The 21,200-nt window shown below is 47.3% G+C and overlaps 1 protein-coding gene across 4 annotated transcripts in view; it reads left to right on the forward strand.

Moving 5' to 3' along the window:
• lhx6a (LIM homeobox 6a) overlaps positions 1-19,076 on the forward strand; it is a 36,841-nt gene extending 17,765 nt beyond the window's left edge. For 2 of the 4 annotated variants that reach the window (XM_084324064.1, XM_084324066.1), the window contains 5 exons: positions 13,870-14,090; positions 15,599-15,699; positions 16,727-16,822; positions 17,809-17,983; positions 18,806-19,076. In XM_084324064.1, the coding sequence (XP_084180190.1) occupies positions 13,870-14,090; positions 15,599-15,699; positions 16,727-16,822; positions 17,809-17,983; positions 18,806-18,885 (673 nt within the window). In that variant the 3' untranslated portion in view covers positions 18,886-19,076. The remainder of the gene's footprint in view (positions 1-13,869; positions 14,091-15,598; positions 15,700-16,726; positions 16,823-17,808; positions 17,984-18,805) is intronic. The other 2 variants (XM_084324067.1, XM_084324065.1) reach the window with 2 other exon arrangements.
• The last annotated feature ends 2,124 nt before the right edge of the window (positions 19,077-21,200 follow it).

Genomic DNA, 21,200 nt, shown 5'->3' on the forward strand with positions numbered 1-21,200 from the left:
AGGAGAGGTCTTGGATGTAAAGAGGGAGTTTTTGCGGTATAGGATTTTCCCTCTAGTGAGTAATATAAGGGCTGTAAGGATTGACGGGATTCCAAAATAAACAGGTTTTTTTTTGGGACAAAAACATAATGAGATACAAAAGAGAGAGGGGAGGAAGGAGGGGGGATGACGGAGGAGTAGAAAAAAAAGGGATGATGTGCTCCTTTTCTGCGTTCCGTCTTGGAGTATAAAGCCGACAAGCTGTCACGGTGGATTAGCTGTAACGTTCCACAACGTTTCCCTCTTTTTTTTTACTGTAGAAACAGAGCGGAATTCTCCGGGAACGCTCCGAGAGGATACATGCGTACCGTAACGTTAAGCTGCCCAGTCCATTTGTCTCCAGGACGGCTTTTATTGGCTTATATAGGGCTTTCAGTTAAGTGGTACATATACTGAATATCATGACTCGAACACTGTGAAAAGTACTGCGTTAGCCGATAGTGTTTCAACGTCAACATTTCTAAAGACGACATTACTGTAGCTCTTTCAAGACTTTATGTCGTGATTCGACCGCTAATATTACAAACCAAATTTGTGTCTGTGTCTTTTTTCAATGCAGTCGTTGGGTTATAGCCCACATCACTGGGTTATTGAGTGGTACACGATACACAATGTATCAAAACACTGTCTAAAGACCATATTAGCTGATAGCATTTCATTGTCAGCATAGATTTTCCTTTTCTTCTGAACTGAATTTATGCCTACTTGTCTCCAGAATGGCCTTATTGGCTTATATAGGGATATTTCTTTAAGTGTCACATGCTGTGTAAGTACAATGTAAGCCAATATTATTTCACTGTCAACTCAAGGACATGATACTAAGTCTTACGTACACAACTTGATAGCCTACTCCACGGCTACATTTTATACTGTATTTTGTTTCTTGTGGAGAACCAGGCTAGGATCAATGATACTCAACTGGCAGCAGCTGTTACTATATTCGGTTAACATTTCCAATTTTTTTTTTATTTGAATGCTCTGAAGACGAGCGTATCAGCATCTTTCAGAGGCTCTAGTGGGCAAGATTTTAAAGCTAGTGCAAATAGGTATCATATGCAACTAGAGATCTTGAGGAATCTGTAAATAGGCTACTAGCCATTTCATGATAGGTTACCAGGAAAGTGATGAAATCTTGCTACAAAGTCGCAACATTTTGACAGGGAAGAATCGGTTAGGCCAATTACAATGAATATAATTGGGCTCATTTTGAACCATAAGGGTCTCAGGTTTACAACTATATCAAATTTAGGCTAGTTCCATGCGGTTTTTCATCTTGGATTTGCATAAATTGGGTATTTGTAAATCTGAGGCTGCAATCTAAGCAGCCTGGTTTATAACCTATGAACCACAGAAAAACCTCAAGGGCATAATTTGGTCACTGTATGCTCTGGTTCCGATATACAGTGGCCCACCTGTGAATTTAGTTAAGTATACCTGGGCTATGTCAATGATGCAGGAACATCTTCATGTCTGTGATGCGAGAACCTTATTTGGGCATTTTTGCATTGGTGCTTTTCAGTTGACTGGACTGGACAGGGTTAATCAGTAGGAACTGAGACATGTGTATAGCAGGCAGACATGTATGTGTATAATAGTCAGGCAGGCAGACATATGTACCTGTGAATAGATTGGCTGGCAGATATTCAGATCCATGGAAAGACAGGCAGGCAGAATGACAGACTGCCATCCTGGCAGGCATATGAACAGACAGACAGTCAGGCGAGGAGACATGTGGTCCAGTAGATGGGCAGACAGACAGACATTCTGTCAGTGGACTATTATTCTATGCTGTAGTGCAGCGTGGAACTGAAACAACCATCCAGTTTAACTGGCCAACAAGCTTACATTCACAGGGCAGGATACAAGCGCTCATGACATGTCAGGGCCTCAGAATGCTTTCATCCTGGATAGAGTGGACTTGAGAGCTGATATGCTGCCAAACTCCCTCGCTTGGCAACTCTCGCTCCTTTCCTGTATCCCAGTCCTTCTGCTCTCTCTCGCCCCGATCAAAACCTCTTCTCTTGGCTCCATCTCTCTTTACCACAACCTTTCCCCCCCAAACCCGTACCTCCACACCCCCCCATCCAGACTCTACCTCATCCCACTCTATCCCCTCATCGTCCTCCATCGTCCTCCAACCCTCCATCCCCTCTTCCCTTGGCTGTGGACTGGTGTTTATGATCCGGTGTTTACACAAGGTCTCTCGCTCCCTCTCTCTCTTGCTCTCTCTGTACTGCTCTCACCTTCACGGACATAACTTGCCATCTGTGTGCTATTAGAATAGCAAGCGCTCTCAGTTGTATGGCAGCCATATTGGTACCAAGTGGCCACCTGTGTATCAGGACGGTCATATTGATTCCCAGCGGTCAAAAGTGTACCATTAAGACCACAGCTGTTCCATGTACTGTGGCCATTTTAGTGCCCAGAGGGCAACTGTATACCATAAAATTCTTCCTTTACATTTTTTTTTATAAAATCTTTCTTAAACTCAGAAACAGGTAACAAAGATTTTCACTCGTCATTTACTCTTTCCTATTTATAAATTAAAAGAAGCAACTTGTATTTTTACTTCTGCTCTTCCTCCCACGAAGTCCCTGCTACCTTGGGTGGGTCAACCCTTAAGGCTCCCACATACTTCCTCCCGCAAGCCGCATCCGCACGTGCGCATTGGTGCTTGTGACGTCATTTGTGTAATGGCCCCAATCAAAGCCGGGTGCGAGGTCCTTGCGGACGAGCGCGCTGACGAGAATTACACAAATTACGTCACGCGCACCAATGCGCACATGCGGATGTGGCTTGCGGAAGGAAGTATGTGGGAGCCTTTACCGTCAATACCCACTTTAGCCTATATGACACATATCTTTGCTACACAGCAAAGTCTTCATTTAAAATGTGGATTTGATCCAAATTTCAGTCATAATTTTCCCTTTGTTAAATATTCAAGTGGAATTGATTTCATCCTGCTGTAAAATGGGAAATAGGCTAAATGTTCATTGCGGTGGTTTAAGGGTTTACTTTGGCAAAACAGTGCTTTATACCACAAAGCCAAGTGTTCAGTGAACCCTAATTCGGTTTGGGATTAAATTCTCAATTTACATGCAGCATGACGTCTGAGTGAGCATGAAATTCAGCATAAAATAAGTAGATCACTCCTCTGAGACGCATCGGATCGTCTGCGACCCTGGCCCACATTACTGTATTTCAGAGGCTGTAGTGGGTCTCAGGAGTGGAGATACTGGTATCGTGTGACACTAGACAACCATGGGAATCTATAGGTATCAAGCATGTCATGCTGGCCCGTTGGGAAGGGGGCTAAATAATGCTGCAAAGTTAGGGTACATTTTGGCGAGGGGAAAAACTGGCATGGCCATTTTCAAAGGGGCCCCATGACCTCTCACCTCAAGATATCTGAATGAAATGGGTTCTATGGGTACCCTACCCACCATATGGTAATCCCATGTAGATTTTGGAAAAAACCATGCAGGTCTTCGCATGCAGTACAACTGTGTTATTTTCGCCTATTCTAAAAATGGTGTATTTGACTTTCTGCATACTGGGGTCCCTAAACAATCGTGGAATTGCATAAATTGGGTATGACTGGAAAGCTGAGACTCCAATGAGCCTATTGTGCCCATTACCTATTGTGACCTCTAGGATAATCACAGCCTCATGAAACTTTAAAGGGGAACTATTTTGCTATTTCTTTCACTATTTGGGACATTTTACACAATTCCTGTGAGTTTATGGAACACATATTTTTTTCAATAAAATACATTGTTATGTATTTTTAATCAAGTACTTTGGTGGACCACTTTCTACCCTTCCAGATTCCAATCTGTTTTTGGCTGGGCTCTGCCCAACAGTCACCCACCTGCACTGGCAGATACCTTTGGGAGAGAGAGAGAGAGAGAGAGAGAGAGAGAGAGATAGAGAGGGACAAATACATTTTGCCGCACACGGGACAATGCATTGGTAACTTGTTTCAAATGACAATATATACCCGTGAATATTATTGCACGGATCGGAATACGGGCGCGCGTGTGGGAGCGTGCGCTATGATATTTTGCAACAGGTTGACGGTGATACAATGAGTGCTGATACGAGAGAGAGCGAGCGAGAGAGAGCGAGCGAGAGAGAGCGAGCGAGAGAGAGAGAGCGAGAGCCCCCCCCAGTCCCATTCCCTCCCACCCATTTTATCTAGTTCTCTGTGTGTGATTCACGGTGTGTGTGTGAACAGCTGAAGGTATCTGCTGTCGAAACCGCTTCCGCATTATTTTCACTCGCTGCTCATATAAACGTATCACAGTTGATTGTGGGCGGGCGGTGGCAGATCAGCGCAATATCCAGTACAGAAGTGCTCACCATCCAAATCGTCCAAAAATTCTAACCTTCTGTAGTTCAAGTTCTTCAAGTTCTTTAATAGTTGTCATACAGAAGTACAGGATACTTTCATACAAAATGCTTCTTACTGTTACGCTCCAGAGACTGTGCTAGACAAGATAGTATCAAATAACATAATAACATAATATAGCATGAATTTAGAAGAAGAAAATGAGGTCAGTGTTCGGTATAGACATATGTACAATGTTCTGAGTTACCATATAATATACAATACACTGTTATGGTTTGTAACCGACCCCAATCGCACAACACAAGACAGGTATGATGGTTTGCCAAGAAACAGATATTTATTGAGAGACAGGGAAAAAAGGGCACTGTCCCTTTAAGGGAGAACACAAATACAGGAATATAACAAGAGGGGAAAAACTAGGTGCCTTTAAGAGGCGGGCAGGAAAAGGGTACACTAAGGGAAGGTTAATGAACGCTAGGGGAAACATTAAAGGAACGCTAGGGGAAGGTTAAGGAAAACAGAGGAACTAGAGACTAGGAGATGTCGGGACAAAGAGAGCTAGGGAACAGGAGAACTGGGGACTAGGAGAACTAGGGACAAGGAACTAGGTGGAACTAGAAGGGGAGAACTTGGGACCAGGAACTAGGTGGAACTAGAAGGGGAGAACTAGGGACAGAGGGGACTGAGGGCCGCGGAGGCGGGCTGGGGACAGGGAGGAACTGGGGACTGGTGGGAAAACATCTGGGCCGCTCTGCAGAACAGAGGAGAGGGTTAATATTCAAAAGGGAACAAACAGAGCAGATGCAGAACAGTCCAAATAAACAAAGTAACAAAGTAATAATATCTTCGTGTGACAAACACACAGGGGGAGATGTAATGTCCAAAAATACTATCTAAGTGAGAACAAAAACAGAGTGGGAGATGAAATGTCCAAACTACTAACTAAGTGAGAACAAAAACAGAGTGGGAGATGAAATGTCCAAACTACTAACTAAGTGAGAACAAGAAAAGGAGGCCTTACGCTGGGTGAGTGACATCACAATCAAAACTCACCCAAGCGTATGCGGAATGGTACAGGAACGCAGCGGGACGGGGGCAAGAGGCATTACGCTGGGTGAGTGACATCACAATCAAAACTCACCCAGGCGTATGCGTAATGGTACAGGGAACGCAGCGGGACGGGGGCAAGAGGCATTACGCTGGGTGAGTGACATCACAATCAAAACTCACCCAGGCGTATGCGTAATGGTGCAGGAACAGCAGCGGGACGGGGGCAAGAGGCATTACGCTGGGTGAGTGACATCACAATCAAAACTCACCCAGGCGTATGCGTAATGGTACAGGAAACGCAGCGGGACGGGGGCAAGAGGCATTACGCTGGGTGAGTGACATCACAATCAAAACTCACCCAGGCGTATGCGTAATGGTGCAGGAACAGCAGCGGCGGCGAGGGTGTCGCCACCGGGTAGCTGGCTGTCCGAGCCAAGGAACAGAGTGCTGGAACAGCGGCGGTGGCGAGGGTGTCGTCCACCGGGTAGCCGCTGTCGGAGCCGAGGAACAGGGTGCTGGAACAGCGGCGGTGGCGAGGGTGTCGTCCACCGGGTAGCCGCTGTCGGAGCCGAGGAACAGAGTGCTGGAACAGCGGCGGTGGCGAGGGTGTCGTCCACCGGGTAGCCGCTGTCGGAGCCGAGGAACAGAGTGCTGGAACAGCGGCGGTGGCGAGGGTGTCGTCCACCGGGTAGCCGCTGTCGGAGCCGAGGAACAGGGTGCTGGAACAGCGGCGGTGGCGAGGGTGTCGTCCACCGGGTAGCCGCTGTCGGAGCCGAGGAACAGAGTGGCGCGCCACACCTTGGTGTGCACGTCGGAACCGAGAGACGCCTCGGGGTGCGTCTGCGAGGAGGAGTGTGCCAAGCACGAGGATCCTTGGAAGATGCGCGTTGCGCGCTGGAGACTGGAGAGCGTGCCAAGCCCTTGAAGATGCGCGTTGCGCGCTGGTGACTGGAGAGCGTGCCAAGCCCTTGCAGATGCGCGTTGCGCGCTGGTGACTGGAGAGCGTGCCAAGCACGAGGATCCTTGGAAGATGCGCGTTGCGCGCTGGAGACTGGAGAGCGTGCCAAGCCCTTGAAGATGCGCGTTGCGCGCTGGTGACTGGAGAGCGTGCCAAGCCCTTGCAGATGCGCGTTGCGCGCTGGTGACTAGAGAGCGTGCCAAGCCCGAGGGTCCGGGAGATGCGCGTTGGTCTAGATGTGCGTCAGGACGAACAGCTGCGCTGGGGTCTGCAGTGGAGCGCTGGGGTGCCTCCCGTGGAAGTACAGGGAGCGCAGAACAGTCTCCTCCACAGGCTACGGCGACAGCAGACGAAGGCTGGAGCAAAACATCTCAAGGCTGGAGAAATCCATATACAGCATTGGTAGACCAGAGGATCTCCCGAAAGAGTCTAGATGTTAGAGAATATGACTCAGCATGAATACAACACGACCCCACGCCGAAACGAGGGGAAGAGCCCTGGTATTTAAAGCCCACAGGGGAACTAATTAGCCTGCCACCACAGGTGCGAGAGGTAATTGATAATAGTCCAGGTGTGGCCACTGAGAGTAAACGAGAGTAAAGAACGAGAGGGTGGGGGCTAGAGAGAGTGAGTGAGAAGGGAATTTCTAACAGTAGGCTTAAAGAAAACAGAGAAAGTTGGTGAGCAGCGGACAAAACCTCACAGTACCCCCCCCTCAACGGGAGCCACCTGGCGACCCAAAACAAATACAGACAGAGTGGCAGGGGGCAAAACAAGACAAAAACAAAAGGTACTGGCCAAGCCAGCAGGGGAAGCCACCACAAGAGTGGGGCTAGCAAAAGAAACAGGGTCGCCGAGGGGTAACTAGGGTAGCAGAGGGGCAACAGGAGGAACTGGCCTAGAGGAAACCGGGCCTAGAGGAACCGGGTCAGGAGGAACTGGGTCCAGAGAACTAGCCTAGAGAACTGGCCAAGAGAACTGGCCTAGAGAACCGGTCTAGAGAACTGGTTTAGAGAACTGGCCTAGAGAACTGGTCTAGAGAACTGGTCTAGAGGAACTGGTCTAGAGGAACTGAGGGGCAAGCAGGGTAGCTAAGGGGTAACCATGGTAGCACCGGGAAAGGGCTAGCAGAGGGAAAGGGTAGCTGCCAAGGCACTGATAGCTACAGGGCCTATGCTAGCTGTACTGCTACATCAACATAGAGGCTGCGCTAGCTGCCGAGCTAGGCTAGCAGGGGGAAAGGGTAGCTGCCAAGGCACTGATAGCTACAGGGCCTATGCCAGCTGTACTGCTACATTAACATAGAGGCTGCGCTAGCTGCCGGAGCTAGGCTGGCAGACAGGGCTGGACCAGCATGAGAGAACAAGCTAGCTGGAAGGACAGTCCTAGCTGTGTGAGATAAACTGACCTTGCTAGCTGAAGGGCAGTCCTAGCAGTGTGAGATAAACTGACCTTGCTAGCTGAAAAGGCAGTCCTAGCAGTGGGAGAAAAACTGACCTTGCTAGCTGAAAAGGCAGTCCTAGCAGTGAGAGATAAACTGACCTTGCTAGCTGAAAAGGCAGTCCTAGCAGTGGGAGATAAACTGACCTTGCTAGCTGAAAGGGCAGTCCTAGCAGTGGGATAAACTACACAAAAAAGTGGAGGCCATGCAGAGGGACCGGGTTAGCTGCTTGGGCCTGGCTAGCTACAGGGCCCATGCCAGCAGCAAGGGCTGCATAAACATAGAGGCTGTGCTAGCAGCCGGGGCTAAGCTAGCAGACTGGGGCTCTGCTGAGGGACTGGGTTAGCTGCCAGGGCATGGCTAGCTACAGGGCCTATGCCAGCAGTAAGGGCTGCATTAACATAGAGGCTGTGCTAGCCGCCGAGGCAAAGCTAGCAGACAGGGCCATGCTGGTAGTAGAGGCCTAACAAGCTGCAGGGGGGTCAAACAGGGCTAAGAGGGGAGCTAAACAGGGCTAACAGGGAAGCAAATGGGGGAGTCAACAGGCTAACAGGGGAGCTAACCGGGGAGACCAACAAGCTAACAGGGGAGCTAACAGGCTAACAAGGAAGCTAGAGGGGAGCTAGAGGGAACAAGAAAAAAAAAGGCAAACTCAACATACACCGTCTGTGCTGGCTGGGGTCGTCGATTTGGTGGGGTCGTACTGTTATGGTTTGTAACCGACCCCAATCGCACAACACAAGACAGGTATGATGGTTTGCCAAGAAACAGATATTTATTGAGAGACAGGGAAAAAAGGGCACTGTCCCTTTAAGGGAGAACACAAATACAGGAATATAACAAGAGGGGAAAAACTAGGTGCCTTTAAGAGGCGGGCAGGAAAAGGGTACACTAAGGGAAGGTTAATGAACGCTAGGGGAAACATTAAAGGAACGCTAGGGGAAGGTTAAGGAAAACAGAGGAACTAGAGACTAGGAGATGTCGGGACAAAGAGAGCTAGGGAACAGGAGAACTGGGGACTAGGAGAACTAGGGACAAGGAACTAGGTGGAACTAGAAGGGGAGAACTTGGGACCAGGAACTAGGTGGAACTAGAAGGGGAGAACTAGGGACAGAGGGGACTGAGGGCCGCGGAGGCGGGCTGGGGACAGGGAGGAACTGGGGACTGGTGGGAAAACATCTGGGCCGCTCTGCAGAACAGAGGAGAGGGTTAATATTCAAAAGGGAACAAACAGAGCAGATGCAGAACAGTCCAAATAAACAAAGTAACAAAGTAATAATATCTTCGTGTGACAAACACACAGGGGGAGATGTAATGTCCAAAAATACTATCTAAGTGAGAACAAAAACAGAGTGGGAGATGAAATGTCCAAACTACTAACTAAGTGAGAACAAAAACAGAGTGGGAGATGAAATGTCCAAACTACTAACTAAGTGAGAACAAGAAAAGGAGGCCTTACGCTGGGTGAGTGACATCACAATCAAAACTCACCCAAGCGTATGCGGAATGGTACAGGAACGCAGCGGGACGGGGGCAAGAGGCATTACGCTGGGTGAGTGACATCACAATCAAAACTCACCCAGGCGTATGCGTAATGGTACAGGGAACGCAGCGGGACGGGGGCAAGAGGCATTACGCTGGGTGAGTGACATCACAATCAAAACTCACCCAGGCGTATGCGTAATGGTGCAGGAACAGCAGCGGGACGGGGGCAAGAGGCATTACGCTGGGTGAGTGACATCACAATCAAAACTCACCCAGGCGTATGCGTAATGGTACAGGAAACGCAGCGGGACGGGGGCAAGAGGCATTACGCTGGGTGAGTGACATCACAATCAAAACTCACCCAGGCGTATGCGTAATGGTGCAGGAACAGCAGCGGCGGCGAGGGTGTCGCCACCGGGTAGCTGGCTGTCCGAGCCAAGGAACAGAGTGCTGGAACAGCGGCGGTGGCGATGGTGTCGTCCACCGGGTAGCCGCTGTCGGAGCCGAGGAACAGGGTGCTGGAACAGCGGCGGTGGCGAGGGTGTCGTCCACCGGGTAGCCGCTGTCGGAGCCGAGGAACAGAGTGCTGGAACAGCGGCGGTGGCGAGGGTGTCGTCCACCGGGTAGCCGCTGTCGGAGCCGAGGAACAGAGTGCTGGAACAGCGGCGGTGGCGAGGGTGTCGTCCACCGGGTAGCCGCTGTCGGAGCCGAGGAACAGGGTGCTGGAACAGCGGCGGTGGCGAGGGTGTCGTCCACCGGGTAGCCGCTGTCGGAGCCGAGGAACAGAGTGGCGCGCCACACCTTGGTGTGCACGTCGGAACCGAGAGACGCCTCGGGGTGCGTCTGCGAGGAGGAGTGTGCCAAGCACGAGGATCCTTGGAAGATGCGCGTTGCGCGCTGGAGACTGGAGAGCGTGCCAAGCCCTTGAAGATGCGCGTTGCGCGCTGGTGACTGGAGAGCGTGCCAAGCCCTTGCAGATGCGCGTTGCGCGCTGGTGACTGGAGAGCGTGCCAAGCACGAGGATCCTTGGAAGATGCGCGTTGCGCGCTGGAGACTGGAGAGCGTGCCAAGCCCTTGAAGATGCGCGTTGCGCGCTGGTGACTGGAGAGCGTGCCAAGCCCTTGCAGATGCGCGTTGCGCGCTGGTGACTAGAGAGCGTGCCAAGCCCGAGGGTCCGGGAGATGCGCGTTGGTCTAGATGTGCGTCAGGACGAACAGCTGCGCTGGGGTCTGCAGTGGAGCGCTGGGGTGCCTCCCGTGGAAGTACAGGGAGCGCAGAACAGTCTCCTCCACAGGCTACGGCGACAGCAGACGAAGGCTGGAGCAAAACATCTCAAGGCTGGAGAAATCCATATACAGCATTGGTAGACCAGAGGATCTCCCGAAAGAGTCTAGATGTTAGAGAATATGACTCAGCATGAATACAACACGACCCCACGCCGAAACGAGGGGAAGAGCCCTGGTATTTAAAGCCCACAGGGGAACTAATTAGCCTGCCACCACAGGTGCGAGAGGTAATTGATAATAGTCCAGGTGTGGCCACTGAGAGTAAACGAGAGTAAAGAACGAGAGGGTGGGGGCTAGAGAGAGTGAGTGAGAAGGGAATTTCTAACAGTAGGCTTAAAGAAAACAGAGAAAGTTGGTGAGCAGCGGACAAAACCTCACATACACAATACTATGCAGTGTACTAATGTACAGTACTATCTAGTGCAAAGCAGAAATGGGATGAGGTACAATTTTAGGTACAATTTACAGTAAGGTGTACGAGTTGTAGTGCAATCCTTCATCCATAAATATAAAGTGTGGGGAGTGGGTGCTACAGTGTGTTTGTTTAAAGTGGGTGTGTGCTATAAGTGTGTGGAGTGGGTGCTACAGTGTGTTTGTTTAAAGTGAGTGTGTGCGTGTGGATGTGTGTGCTATGTGCGTTTGGTGGTTGTTGTTGTGTAGTGTTCATTCATTGTTCGTTTAGCAGCCTGATGGCCTGGGGATAGAAGCTTCTTCTGAGTCTTTCTGTGCTCGCCTTGAGACTCCTGTATCGCTTGCCTGACCGCAGCAGTTCAAAGAGGCAGTTGTTCGGGTGACTGGAGTCTTTAATGATTCTCTTAGCCTTGCCCTTGCAACGCTTGTAGTAAATGTTCTGGAGGGTGGTAGTGAAAGGGTTAACCGTCTGTAGTGTGGTAGTGAAAGGGTTAACGGGCGCTTAACCAAAACACAATGTTTGTTACAGATCTATAATCTTCCGGTTCCCAGCTTTCAGATGTCATAGACCACGTCTGTGTGATGTAGACCACGTCTGTGTGATGTAGACCACGTCTATGTGATGTAGACCACGTCTGTGTGATGTAGACCACGTCTATGTGATGTAGACCACGTCTATGTGATGTAGACCACGTCTGTGTGATGTAGACCACGTCTATGTGATGTAGACCACGTCTGTGTGATGTAGACCACGTCTGTGTGATGTAGACCACGTCTGTGTGATGTAGACCACGTCTATGTGATGTAGACCACGTCTGTGTGATGTAGACCACGTCTGTGTGATGTAGACCACGTCTATGTGATGTAGACCATGTCTATGTGATGTAGACCACGTCTGTGTGATGTAGACCACGTCTGTGTGATGTAGACCACGTCTATGTGATGTAGACCACGTCTGTGTGATGTAGACCACGTCTGTGTGATGTAGACCACGTCTGTGTGATGTAGACCATGTCTGTGTGATGTAGACCACGTCTGTGTGATGTAGACCACGTCTGTGTGATGTAGACCACGTCAGTGGCGTCTACTCTTGTCCTGCTACAGTATATCTCCCCCTAAAGATCCCCTGGCCTCTAATCAGAACAAAAATGGTGGGTCTGTAAGGGTTAATGTCTGTCCCTCATCTCTACCTCTGTCTCTCTTTCTCCTATAGTCCTTTCCCTATAGCTTCCGCTCTCTCTCCCCGCTCTTAAAGCAATATTTCACTTTAGAGAAACATGTTTTTCTTTTTAAACACTACATTACATTAGAATATGTTTACGATACGTTGCTTAACTTGCTTTCATCCCTATGAGTTCACAAGCAGTCAACCTACAACATAATCCATGGTCATTATCCTGAGTTCTGCACTGTGTTCTGTGTCTCTGCCTCTGTTCTACTCCGGGGTTCTCTGATGTTGTCATGAGGAGAACCCCCCCCCCGGATAAATAGGCACGCGGCGCCAAGGGACCCCCAGACTGATTTATAGAACATGTTCTCTAATTGTGCTAAATGTTAAATGATTAGAATTATACTATTCTTTTGTTGAAATCGCTTGGGATATAAGGCTCCTTTGAAAACCTCCTTTCTAGCCCTCTTTGCCCCTCTCACACACACACACGCACACGCACACACACACACACACACGCACACACGCACGCACACACACACACACACACACACACACACACACACACACGCATGTGCACACAGAGACACACACAGACACACACAGAGACACACAGAAACCCAGACACACACACACACATCTCTCCCCACCCTGAACTGTAAGTCAGGTGGTTTAGGTTTATATACTGCCTGACCTCACTGTTGCTATCAGTTACAGCGGGGTGATATGGAGTGATGTCATACCATGTCTCTCTGCGCCTTCCCCAGTGTGTAAAACCACCTCGTCGTGTGTATGATTGTGTGTGCGTGTGTGCACATTTGGTGTGTGTACTGAGCATGGTGTATGTGTAGTACAAGTGATTATACCACATGTGTATTTGTGTGTGTGTGAGCGTGCTGGTAGTGTATGTATGTGTGTGTGTGAGAGAGAGTGAGCTAGTGTGTTTGCATACATGTGTGTGTTAGCATGTGCTGTGTGTGAGTATGTGTGTATATGCACGTGCATGCATGGGTTAGTGACTATGCTGATACGTGCATGTGTATATGCACATGTTTGTGTGTGTGTGTATGCATGCTCGCATGTGTGTGTGTGTGTGTGACACTGAGTGTGCAAGTGTGTGTTTCAGGGTCTTCAAGCATCAGTCAGGAAATTGCAGGTGTTGGTTTGTTTGCATTCTCGGCTCAGCTTGCAGCCGCGGTCAGAGTTCTGCTGAAGGCCCGATCCTCAGCCAAGGTCTCTTCCTCGAGCCGCTCGGAGTCCTTACTAAGCACAGGCGCTCTGCCAAGGAGGGGGAAGAGTTAACAACACTTCTCCTCCAGTTCAAAGTTAGAGGGAGAAAAAAAACACACACTTCTCCTCGAATTCGGTTCCACACAAAGAATGCACAGAGGAGAAGGCCTCTATCCTCAGAAATGTGTGTGTCGGTTTGGTGCGTGTGTGCTGCCAGGGCTGTCTGGAGGTGGGGATTTAGATTGAGACTGAAAGGATCTTGTAAAATATTGCTGTTTACATTTTTACACTCTTGCTACGAACCACTGATTCCTCATTCTCTATTTTCCCCTTGTCTCCCTGTCTTTGCCCCTCTCTCTCTCTCTCTCTCTCTCTCTCTCTCTCTCTCTCTCTCTCTCTCTCTCTCTCTCTCTCTCTCTCTCTCTCTCTCTCTCTCTCTTTCTATCACAGTAGGTTTGGTACCAAATGTGCCCGCTGCGGACGGCAGATCTACGCCAGCGACTGGGTGCGCCGGGCGCGGGGCAACGCCTACCACCTGGCGTGTTTCGCCTGCTTCTCCTGCAAGCGGCAGCTGTCGACGGGAGAGGAGTTTGGCCTGGTGGAGGAGAAGGTCCTCTGTCGGATCCACTACGACACCATGGTGGAAAACCTCAAGCGAGCTGCCGAGAGCGGTACTGCTTCCATTCCTTTATTTGTCTAACTTTTGACTTTACTTTTATACTTTATTAATCCCTGTGGAGAAGTGATCCCTCTGCATTTGACCCATGTTAACCACTTAGGAGCAGCGGGCGGCCGCAGACAGGCGCCCCGGGGGCCCGTTGTACTGCCAGTGCCGTGGTCAGGGGCCAGGTCAGGAGTGTGGACTTACGTTTGAGTGATTTATTTACAAACAGGCAGAGGGAATGAACTATGTAAATGCATTCAGATATTCAAATAACTCTCAGTTAGATTTGTACTGTCAGCACAGTAGTCAGTCTGTTATTTTCTTCTATTTTTTTTTGTTTGTTAAAGATTCAGTGCAATGAAAACCTTGTTTTTCAAACTTGTAGCATTTTTTTTAACAGACGGCATGTTGACATAAAATTACCCAAAATGTTAGAACTGTTGTTGTAGAAATGATGACTAAAGCTCTTTGATGTCTATCCCCCTGGATATCAACATAATCAAACCATTTCAGATAGCCAGTCTGCTCAGTCAGTAGTTGTAAAGGATATCAGCTAGCTATCCCACAAACAAGTAATAAAACTAGTTCGCTACAATTTAGTACATTTTAGTGGTTCAGAAACATCCACAGCAATGTATTTATCACCTGCTAGCACAGTTAGCCAATGTTAAATCTCCATAGCAACCGATCATACTGGGCTCATGAATCTGTTTATGTTTGAAAGCTTCATGTATTATGAACTTGACATCTCCTTTCAATGAACAGAAGGCCACGCCCCCTCAACATACAGAGAGCTGGCTGTGCTCAGAGAGGGTGCGCTAAAACAACAATCTGAAGCTGAAAAAAAAGATACTCACGACATTAACATTCCACAATAAGCAGTTTATTATTGTACACACATTACAAACAAACAAACATACATGAAGGGATATTCAGCGACCGTTCAGCTACACACCGTATAGTGCTCACCTGACAATGAGGTGGAAAAATACGGCACAATTAGGCACAAAACATCATCTGGCGTTTCACTGCATTAACGATGGCAGCTAACGCGGGGCGAGATGTTAGAAATGACTCAAAATGATATTTTCTGGCACCGGGCTGCAGCGCGCTCACTCACATCCTCCCCTCCTGGAAGTGTGTAACTAGAAAAGGTTGACTGAACACACTTGGTCTTTCTCAGCGACGCCTTGCTTCACACTCACACACACAGTTCCACACATTCACACCTGCGAGGTGCCCAGCGCAACCGCACTCTCTTCCTGTTGGCCGCCCGGCAGCTCCACTCCACTAGTTAATCACGGGTTATTTACACGTTCACGGTTCAGTCCCCATTTTCTACTTTAGTGTAACACGTTTCTAGTCTAATCACCGTTCTTGTACTTATGCTATCACTATCTCTCTCTCTCTCTCTCTCTCTCTCTCTCTCTCTCTCTCTCTCTCTCTCTCTCTCTCTCTCTCTCTCTCTCTCTCTCTCTCTCTCTCTCTCTCTCTCTTTCTGTCATGTTTTCTCAGGCAGTGGTATCACTTTAGAAGGAGCAGTTCCAACGGAACAAGACAGCCAGCCCAAGCCTGCCAAGAGGGCCCGTACCTCCTTCACTGCAGAACAGCTGCAGGTTAGACTCACGGACACATACTGTACACACACGGTCACGCATGAATGCACTCATGCACGTTCATATACACACACACACACACACACACACACACACACACACACACACACACACACACACACACACACACACACACACACACACACACACACACACACACACACACACACACACACACACACACACACACACACACACACACACACACACACACACACACACACACACACACAGTCGTATGCCTTTACATAGTGTCCAATACATATGAATAACATACTGTATGTCCCAGAATAGGTTTAAAACAATGACCATTCACCCAGGACCCTTCCAGCTATTTCTACCACCAGACAGCTGGAATTCACACACACTTAATAACAAATAATCAAATTATTCAATGTACTGTATTTGATCATGCCTAGACAAAACCAGTACACCTTCGCTTTGACTATATACTGTATTTCACCTGAATGTCCTATTGGGCAGCTACAAGATTTGCGTTAAACTCTCTTTCTCTCTCTCTCTCTCTCTCTCTCTCTCTCTCTCTCTCTCTCTCTCTCTCTCTCTCTCTCTCTCTCTCTCTCTCTCTTTCTATATATATAATATATATATATTTCATAGTTTCGTAGTTTTTGTTCTGCACTGCTGCAGAACAGAATCACTCTGGGGCACTTTCTCCACGGTAGACTGAGGGAGGACAATACACAACTGAGAGTGGCGTGCCCCTGAGCTAATGACCACAGTCTGACTCATTTTCATAACGTCCTGTCCCTGAGGTGAAAAAGAACTAAAGTACATTGTATATTCTCGCCACATAATAACAGCACATGAAGTGGCAAGAATATACGCAACGTGCCAAGAATATCAGAACGCTCGAGTGGTTGTTTTTCAGAAGGGGAGGCCACGTTTAAGAGGAGTATAGGGAGAGATGTAGAAGAAGAATATCAGTATGGCCAGAGAGACTCTCGAGGTTCTGGCTAATGAACAAACAACATGTCTATAAAGTTAGTGATGTAACGTCTTCGTCTAGATCATGCAGGCGCAGTTTGCTCAGGACAACAACCCGGACGCCCAGACGCTGCAGAAGTTAGCCGACATGACGGGGCTGAGCAGGAGGGTGATACAGGTCGGCACACACACACACACACACACACACACACACACACACACACACACACACACACACACACACCTCACACACACACACACACACACACACACACACATACACACGCACACACGCACACACACGCACGCACACACACACACACACACACACACACACACACCCTCACACACACACACACACACACACACACACCCTCACACACACACACACACACACACACACACACTCACATACACACACACACACACACACTCACACATATACACACACACACACACTCACTCACACATATACACACACACTCACACACACACCCTCACACACACACACACACACACACACACACACACACACACACACACACACACACACACACACACACACACACACACACACACACACACACACACACACACTCACTCACTCACACATATACACACACTCTGACACGCTCTTGGAAAAGTGGAAAACGCACAGTTCTCATATGATGTTGATCGTTGATGATGTTAGTGTGGAACCACTGGGACCTTGGGGAAAAGTCAGGTAGTTGCCCTGATTCCAAAGTATTTTTAAAGAAAAAGGTTTTTCTTTAACATGCACATTCCAATATAGTAATTTCCCAAATGACAAAAATTGTCAAATGGTGTTTAATCCCATAGAATGAAAAGCCTGCTCCATACTGTAGATGTGCTCACGTTATGGTGTTACATAGGAGTCAGGAGAATTCGATTGTCAAAAGGTGCTCCTGAGTGTAAGATTCAACCGTGCAGTCTCCTACTTCATCCCCTTGAGAGATGGCTTGAATTCCCTTTCTTTTTCATATTTTTTTATATACATTTTTATTTAAAGAGGTCTGACATTTTTATTCACAAGATTAATTTGTTTGAACACAATTGTCAAAATGGAACTCATTGCATGATTTCACCAAAAGCATTTCTGAATGTAGCTACTACTTGACGGCTGGTTGCATTGCATCTTCATAGGTGTGGTTTCAAAACTGCAGAGCAAGACACAAAAAGCACACCCCCCAGCACAGTGGGGCTCCCCAGGGGCACCTCCAGTCGCGGATGCCCTCCTCCCTGCCAGACGAGCTGCATTACTCCCCCTTCGGTAGTCCTGAGAGGGCGCGCATGGTGGCTCTGCACGGATACATTGACAGTGAGTGGTGCTTTACATTGTGTTGTGTATCAGCTTTCGTTTTCATTTTTATTCTGTTTATATAGTGTGTAAACCTGAGTTTCCTCGAGAGAACACTAAAAGAAATATGACAAACACCTGAAGATTTATTTTCCCCCCATTAACATTTTGTTTTAACCACAATAAATTGGTGCCCCACACTTTTTTCTGTTTGACGAACAATGTTACAATATCCTTAGCTGCCAGAGCTGTACCCTTCTTGCTGACTTGTTGTACAGAATTTTGGACAAAAGCGTCAGCTAAATTACTGAATGTAAATGCAACGTTTTGCTAGTTATGTACCGAAAGTATATATTTTAACGCCTAAATCAAATTAAACCGATAATTTATATTTTAATTAAATCGTCCATAAGGAAAATAATAATCAAAACATATGGCATATAATCATAAAATATTTACCAGATATTTCATTTTTCAACACATTTCAACACGTTAAAGATATATCCTACACAGCCTGCGTTTATAGTATAATACAGTGTTTACTATTTTCAAATGTTTTCAAATGTTCGATTAATAGATTATGGTATAAGAGATAGTGATATTGGTACACATCTTTGAATTTCTCACGTTACCTACATCAGGTAATCCCATATCCATTTTACCCTCTCGGATTATGGATATAGACTATATATTGATGATGGATTACTGATTCAAGACATATTTGACTGATTATAGGTTATGCTATAACTCACGGCGTAAGGGGAAGTTACATGAGATTCGGTGCATTGTTGAATTCTAACACAAATCTTTAAACGTCTCCTCTCTCTCTGTGTATGACTGCAGGTCACCCTTTCTCCGTCCTGACCTCACAGAGTATGCCCCACCAGGGCATGTCGCTGCCCCAGCTCCCTCTCAGCCGCTAGCACTCACCCCAACCCACGACCCCTCACCTCCGGAACCCCGACCCTTGACCTCCCACATCACAGACGTCCGGCGAACCTGACCCCGGAGGTCAAACGTGACTCAACGTGGAACAAGACAGTTCTTACCTGTTGACCTTCACCCCTGACCACTCTGAGGAAAAAGAGACAAACAGAGGACAGAGAAAGAAACAGATTGGAGCCCAATCCCCCCCCCCCCCCCCCCCCCCCCCCCTTCTACGGACAGGAAATACCTCACCTGCAGCTAGTTGTTGTTAAAAATGTTGGACGTTGAAGCATTTTACCATCATCAGCACTTGGGACTTAGTGACAGCCTTCCAGTTGTTTACCTCACCCCCCCCCCCCCCCCCCCCCCCCCCCCCCAGGACCCCCACATCACCCCCCCCCCCCTCAGTGATGTGTTGATTAGCGGGTATGGAGTTATGGAGGTAACCAAGGAAGCAGGATTATAACCTTTTGAATGCTGTCAAATTTGTGAAGATAAGTTTTGAGGGGGAAATTTGAGGGGAACTGGTATTGAGACCCCTGGGGCTGGGCACACCACACAGTAGACCACATAGAGGTAAGACACCTCCCTCCTCTCTCTCTCTCTCTCTCTCTCTCTCTCTCTCTCTCTCTCTCTCTCTCTCTCTCTCTCTCTCTCTCTCTCTCTCTAAAACCAACCATGCAGTCACCTACTGCTTTATTATCCAGACATATAGTTCAATGGGTGGTTTCAGATAATTTTATTTAGTAAAACAAATTTGTGACACATGTTGATTTGATAACAGTTCAAAGAATTAATTACTTTTTTCGGGAGGGGAGGGGAGTATAGAAATGTTGTTTGTGATGCGAATTAGACCTGTGCCTTATTTAGATTGTTAGAAATGAAACAGCAGCACTGAATTTAATAGTAAGTAAAAATTGTAGCCTAAACGTTTAGGAAATCACAACCCAGTTCATTCCAAATTACATTTCATGAGAGTGCTTTTCAAGAGCCGTTTCTCCTGTAAAACTCCCTGTGGGATGAACTGAATTGCTGGCAGAAAAACACACTTCTTCTCATGCAAATGATGTCTCCAGTCTATACTGGAAAATGTGGGACATTTTAACGGTTGATCATTTGTGAAATGTCAAAGTACAACCTCTAGGGCTGGTGTGTTCATTTAAATTACGCCTGTAACATATAGGAGCTGGAAAAGCTGAAGCCACCCAAATCCTATCAGTCTCTAAACGGTTCAACATATATTTTTATTGAGAAAGAGAGGGAGGTCTGGCACGTATTTACCAGTCAAGTTGATATCTTCCTACAAAGACTAAAAAGACAGATACATGTCACACAAATTACATGTAAACGTTTTTTTTTTTCAATCTTTTTGTATTTCTAAACTGGTGTAGTGTGTCACTAATTTATGATGTCCGAGGTCTCCTTGTGGGAGGGAACACTGTCAGTGTTTTCTGTTTTTGTCTTCTACTATCGTCCAGCCTCTTTGTGTGTGTGTGTGTGTGTGTATGTGAGTGAGTGTGTGTGTCTGTGTGTGTGTACACGCCTCTCTCACTGCGAGAAGAAAATGGAGACGTGGTACAATATGGACTTCATGAAACAGACTGGGGTTGTATATAGTAAGATGTCTGTGTGTGTGTGTGTGTGGGCAGAGAGTGTGAATCTGTATTTCTAGTTCCAGGACCGTTGTTTGAGGAACAGGCTCCGATGTTGATAAAACGGGAAACGAGACCTCAGTGTCCTTGTATTTATTGAGACGGTTAATCCATGTAAAGCACTTTTTCCCCCCATCTGAAATTGTCTTGTTTTATTAATAAATAAATAAATAAATCATGAAATGAAGACAAAAGTTGATTTGATTGCGTGATCTTCAATGTTTTGTGCACTAAAATGCAACAAAACAGACTTTAAAACAGTTTTTTGGGGCTAAAGATGCAATGACTTAATTTCCCCCCAAACAAACCTATTTAGACAGACACAACAAAGACAAACCTATTAAGACAGATACAACAAAGACGCACCTATTTAGACAGACACAACAAAGACAAACCTATTAAGACAGATACACCAAAGACAAGCCTATTAAGACAGACACAACAAAGACAAGCCTAAGACAGACACAACAAAGACAAATGTATTTAGTTTTAGACAGACACAACAAAGATAATCAGGCTCTCCATGAAGACAGAATCTGAGGAACAAAGTGCTAAAGTCTCAAATAAATGTTCTGTGTATTTTTTTTTCTTTTTATTTAATTGAGTCATGTTTTTCAGTGTGTGTTTGTTTCATGACTGCGTGTTTGTGTTGCTGCAGG

This window comes from Notolepis coatsorum (genome assembly GCF_963971535.1).
Source record: "Notolepis coatsorum genome assembly, chromosome: 11".
Classification (NCBI taxonomy): Eukaryota; Metazoa; Chordata; class Actinopteri; order Aulopiformes; family Paralepididae; genus Notolepis; species Notolepis coatsorum.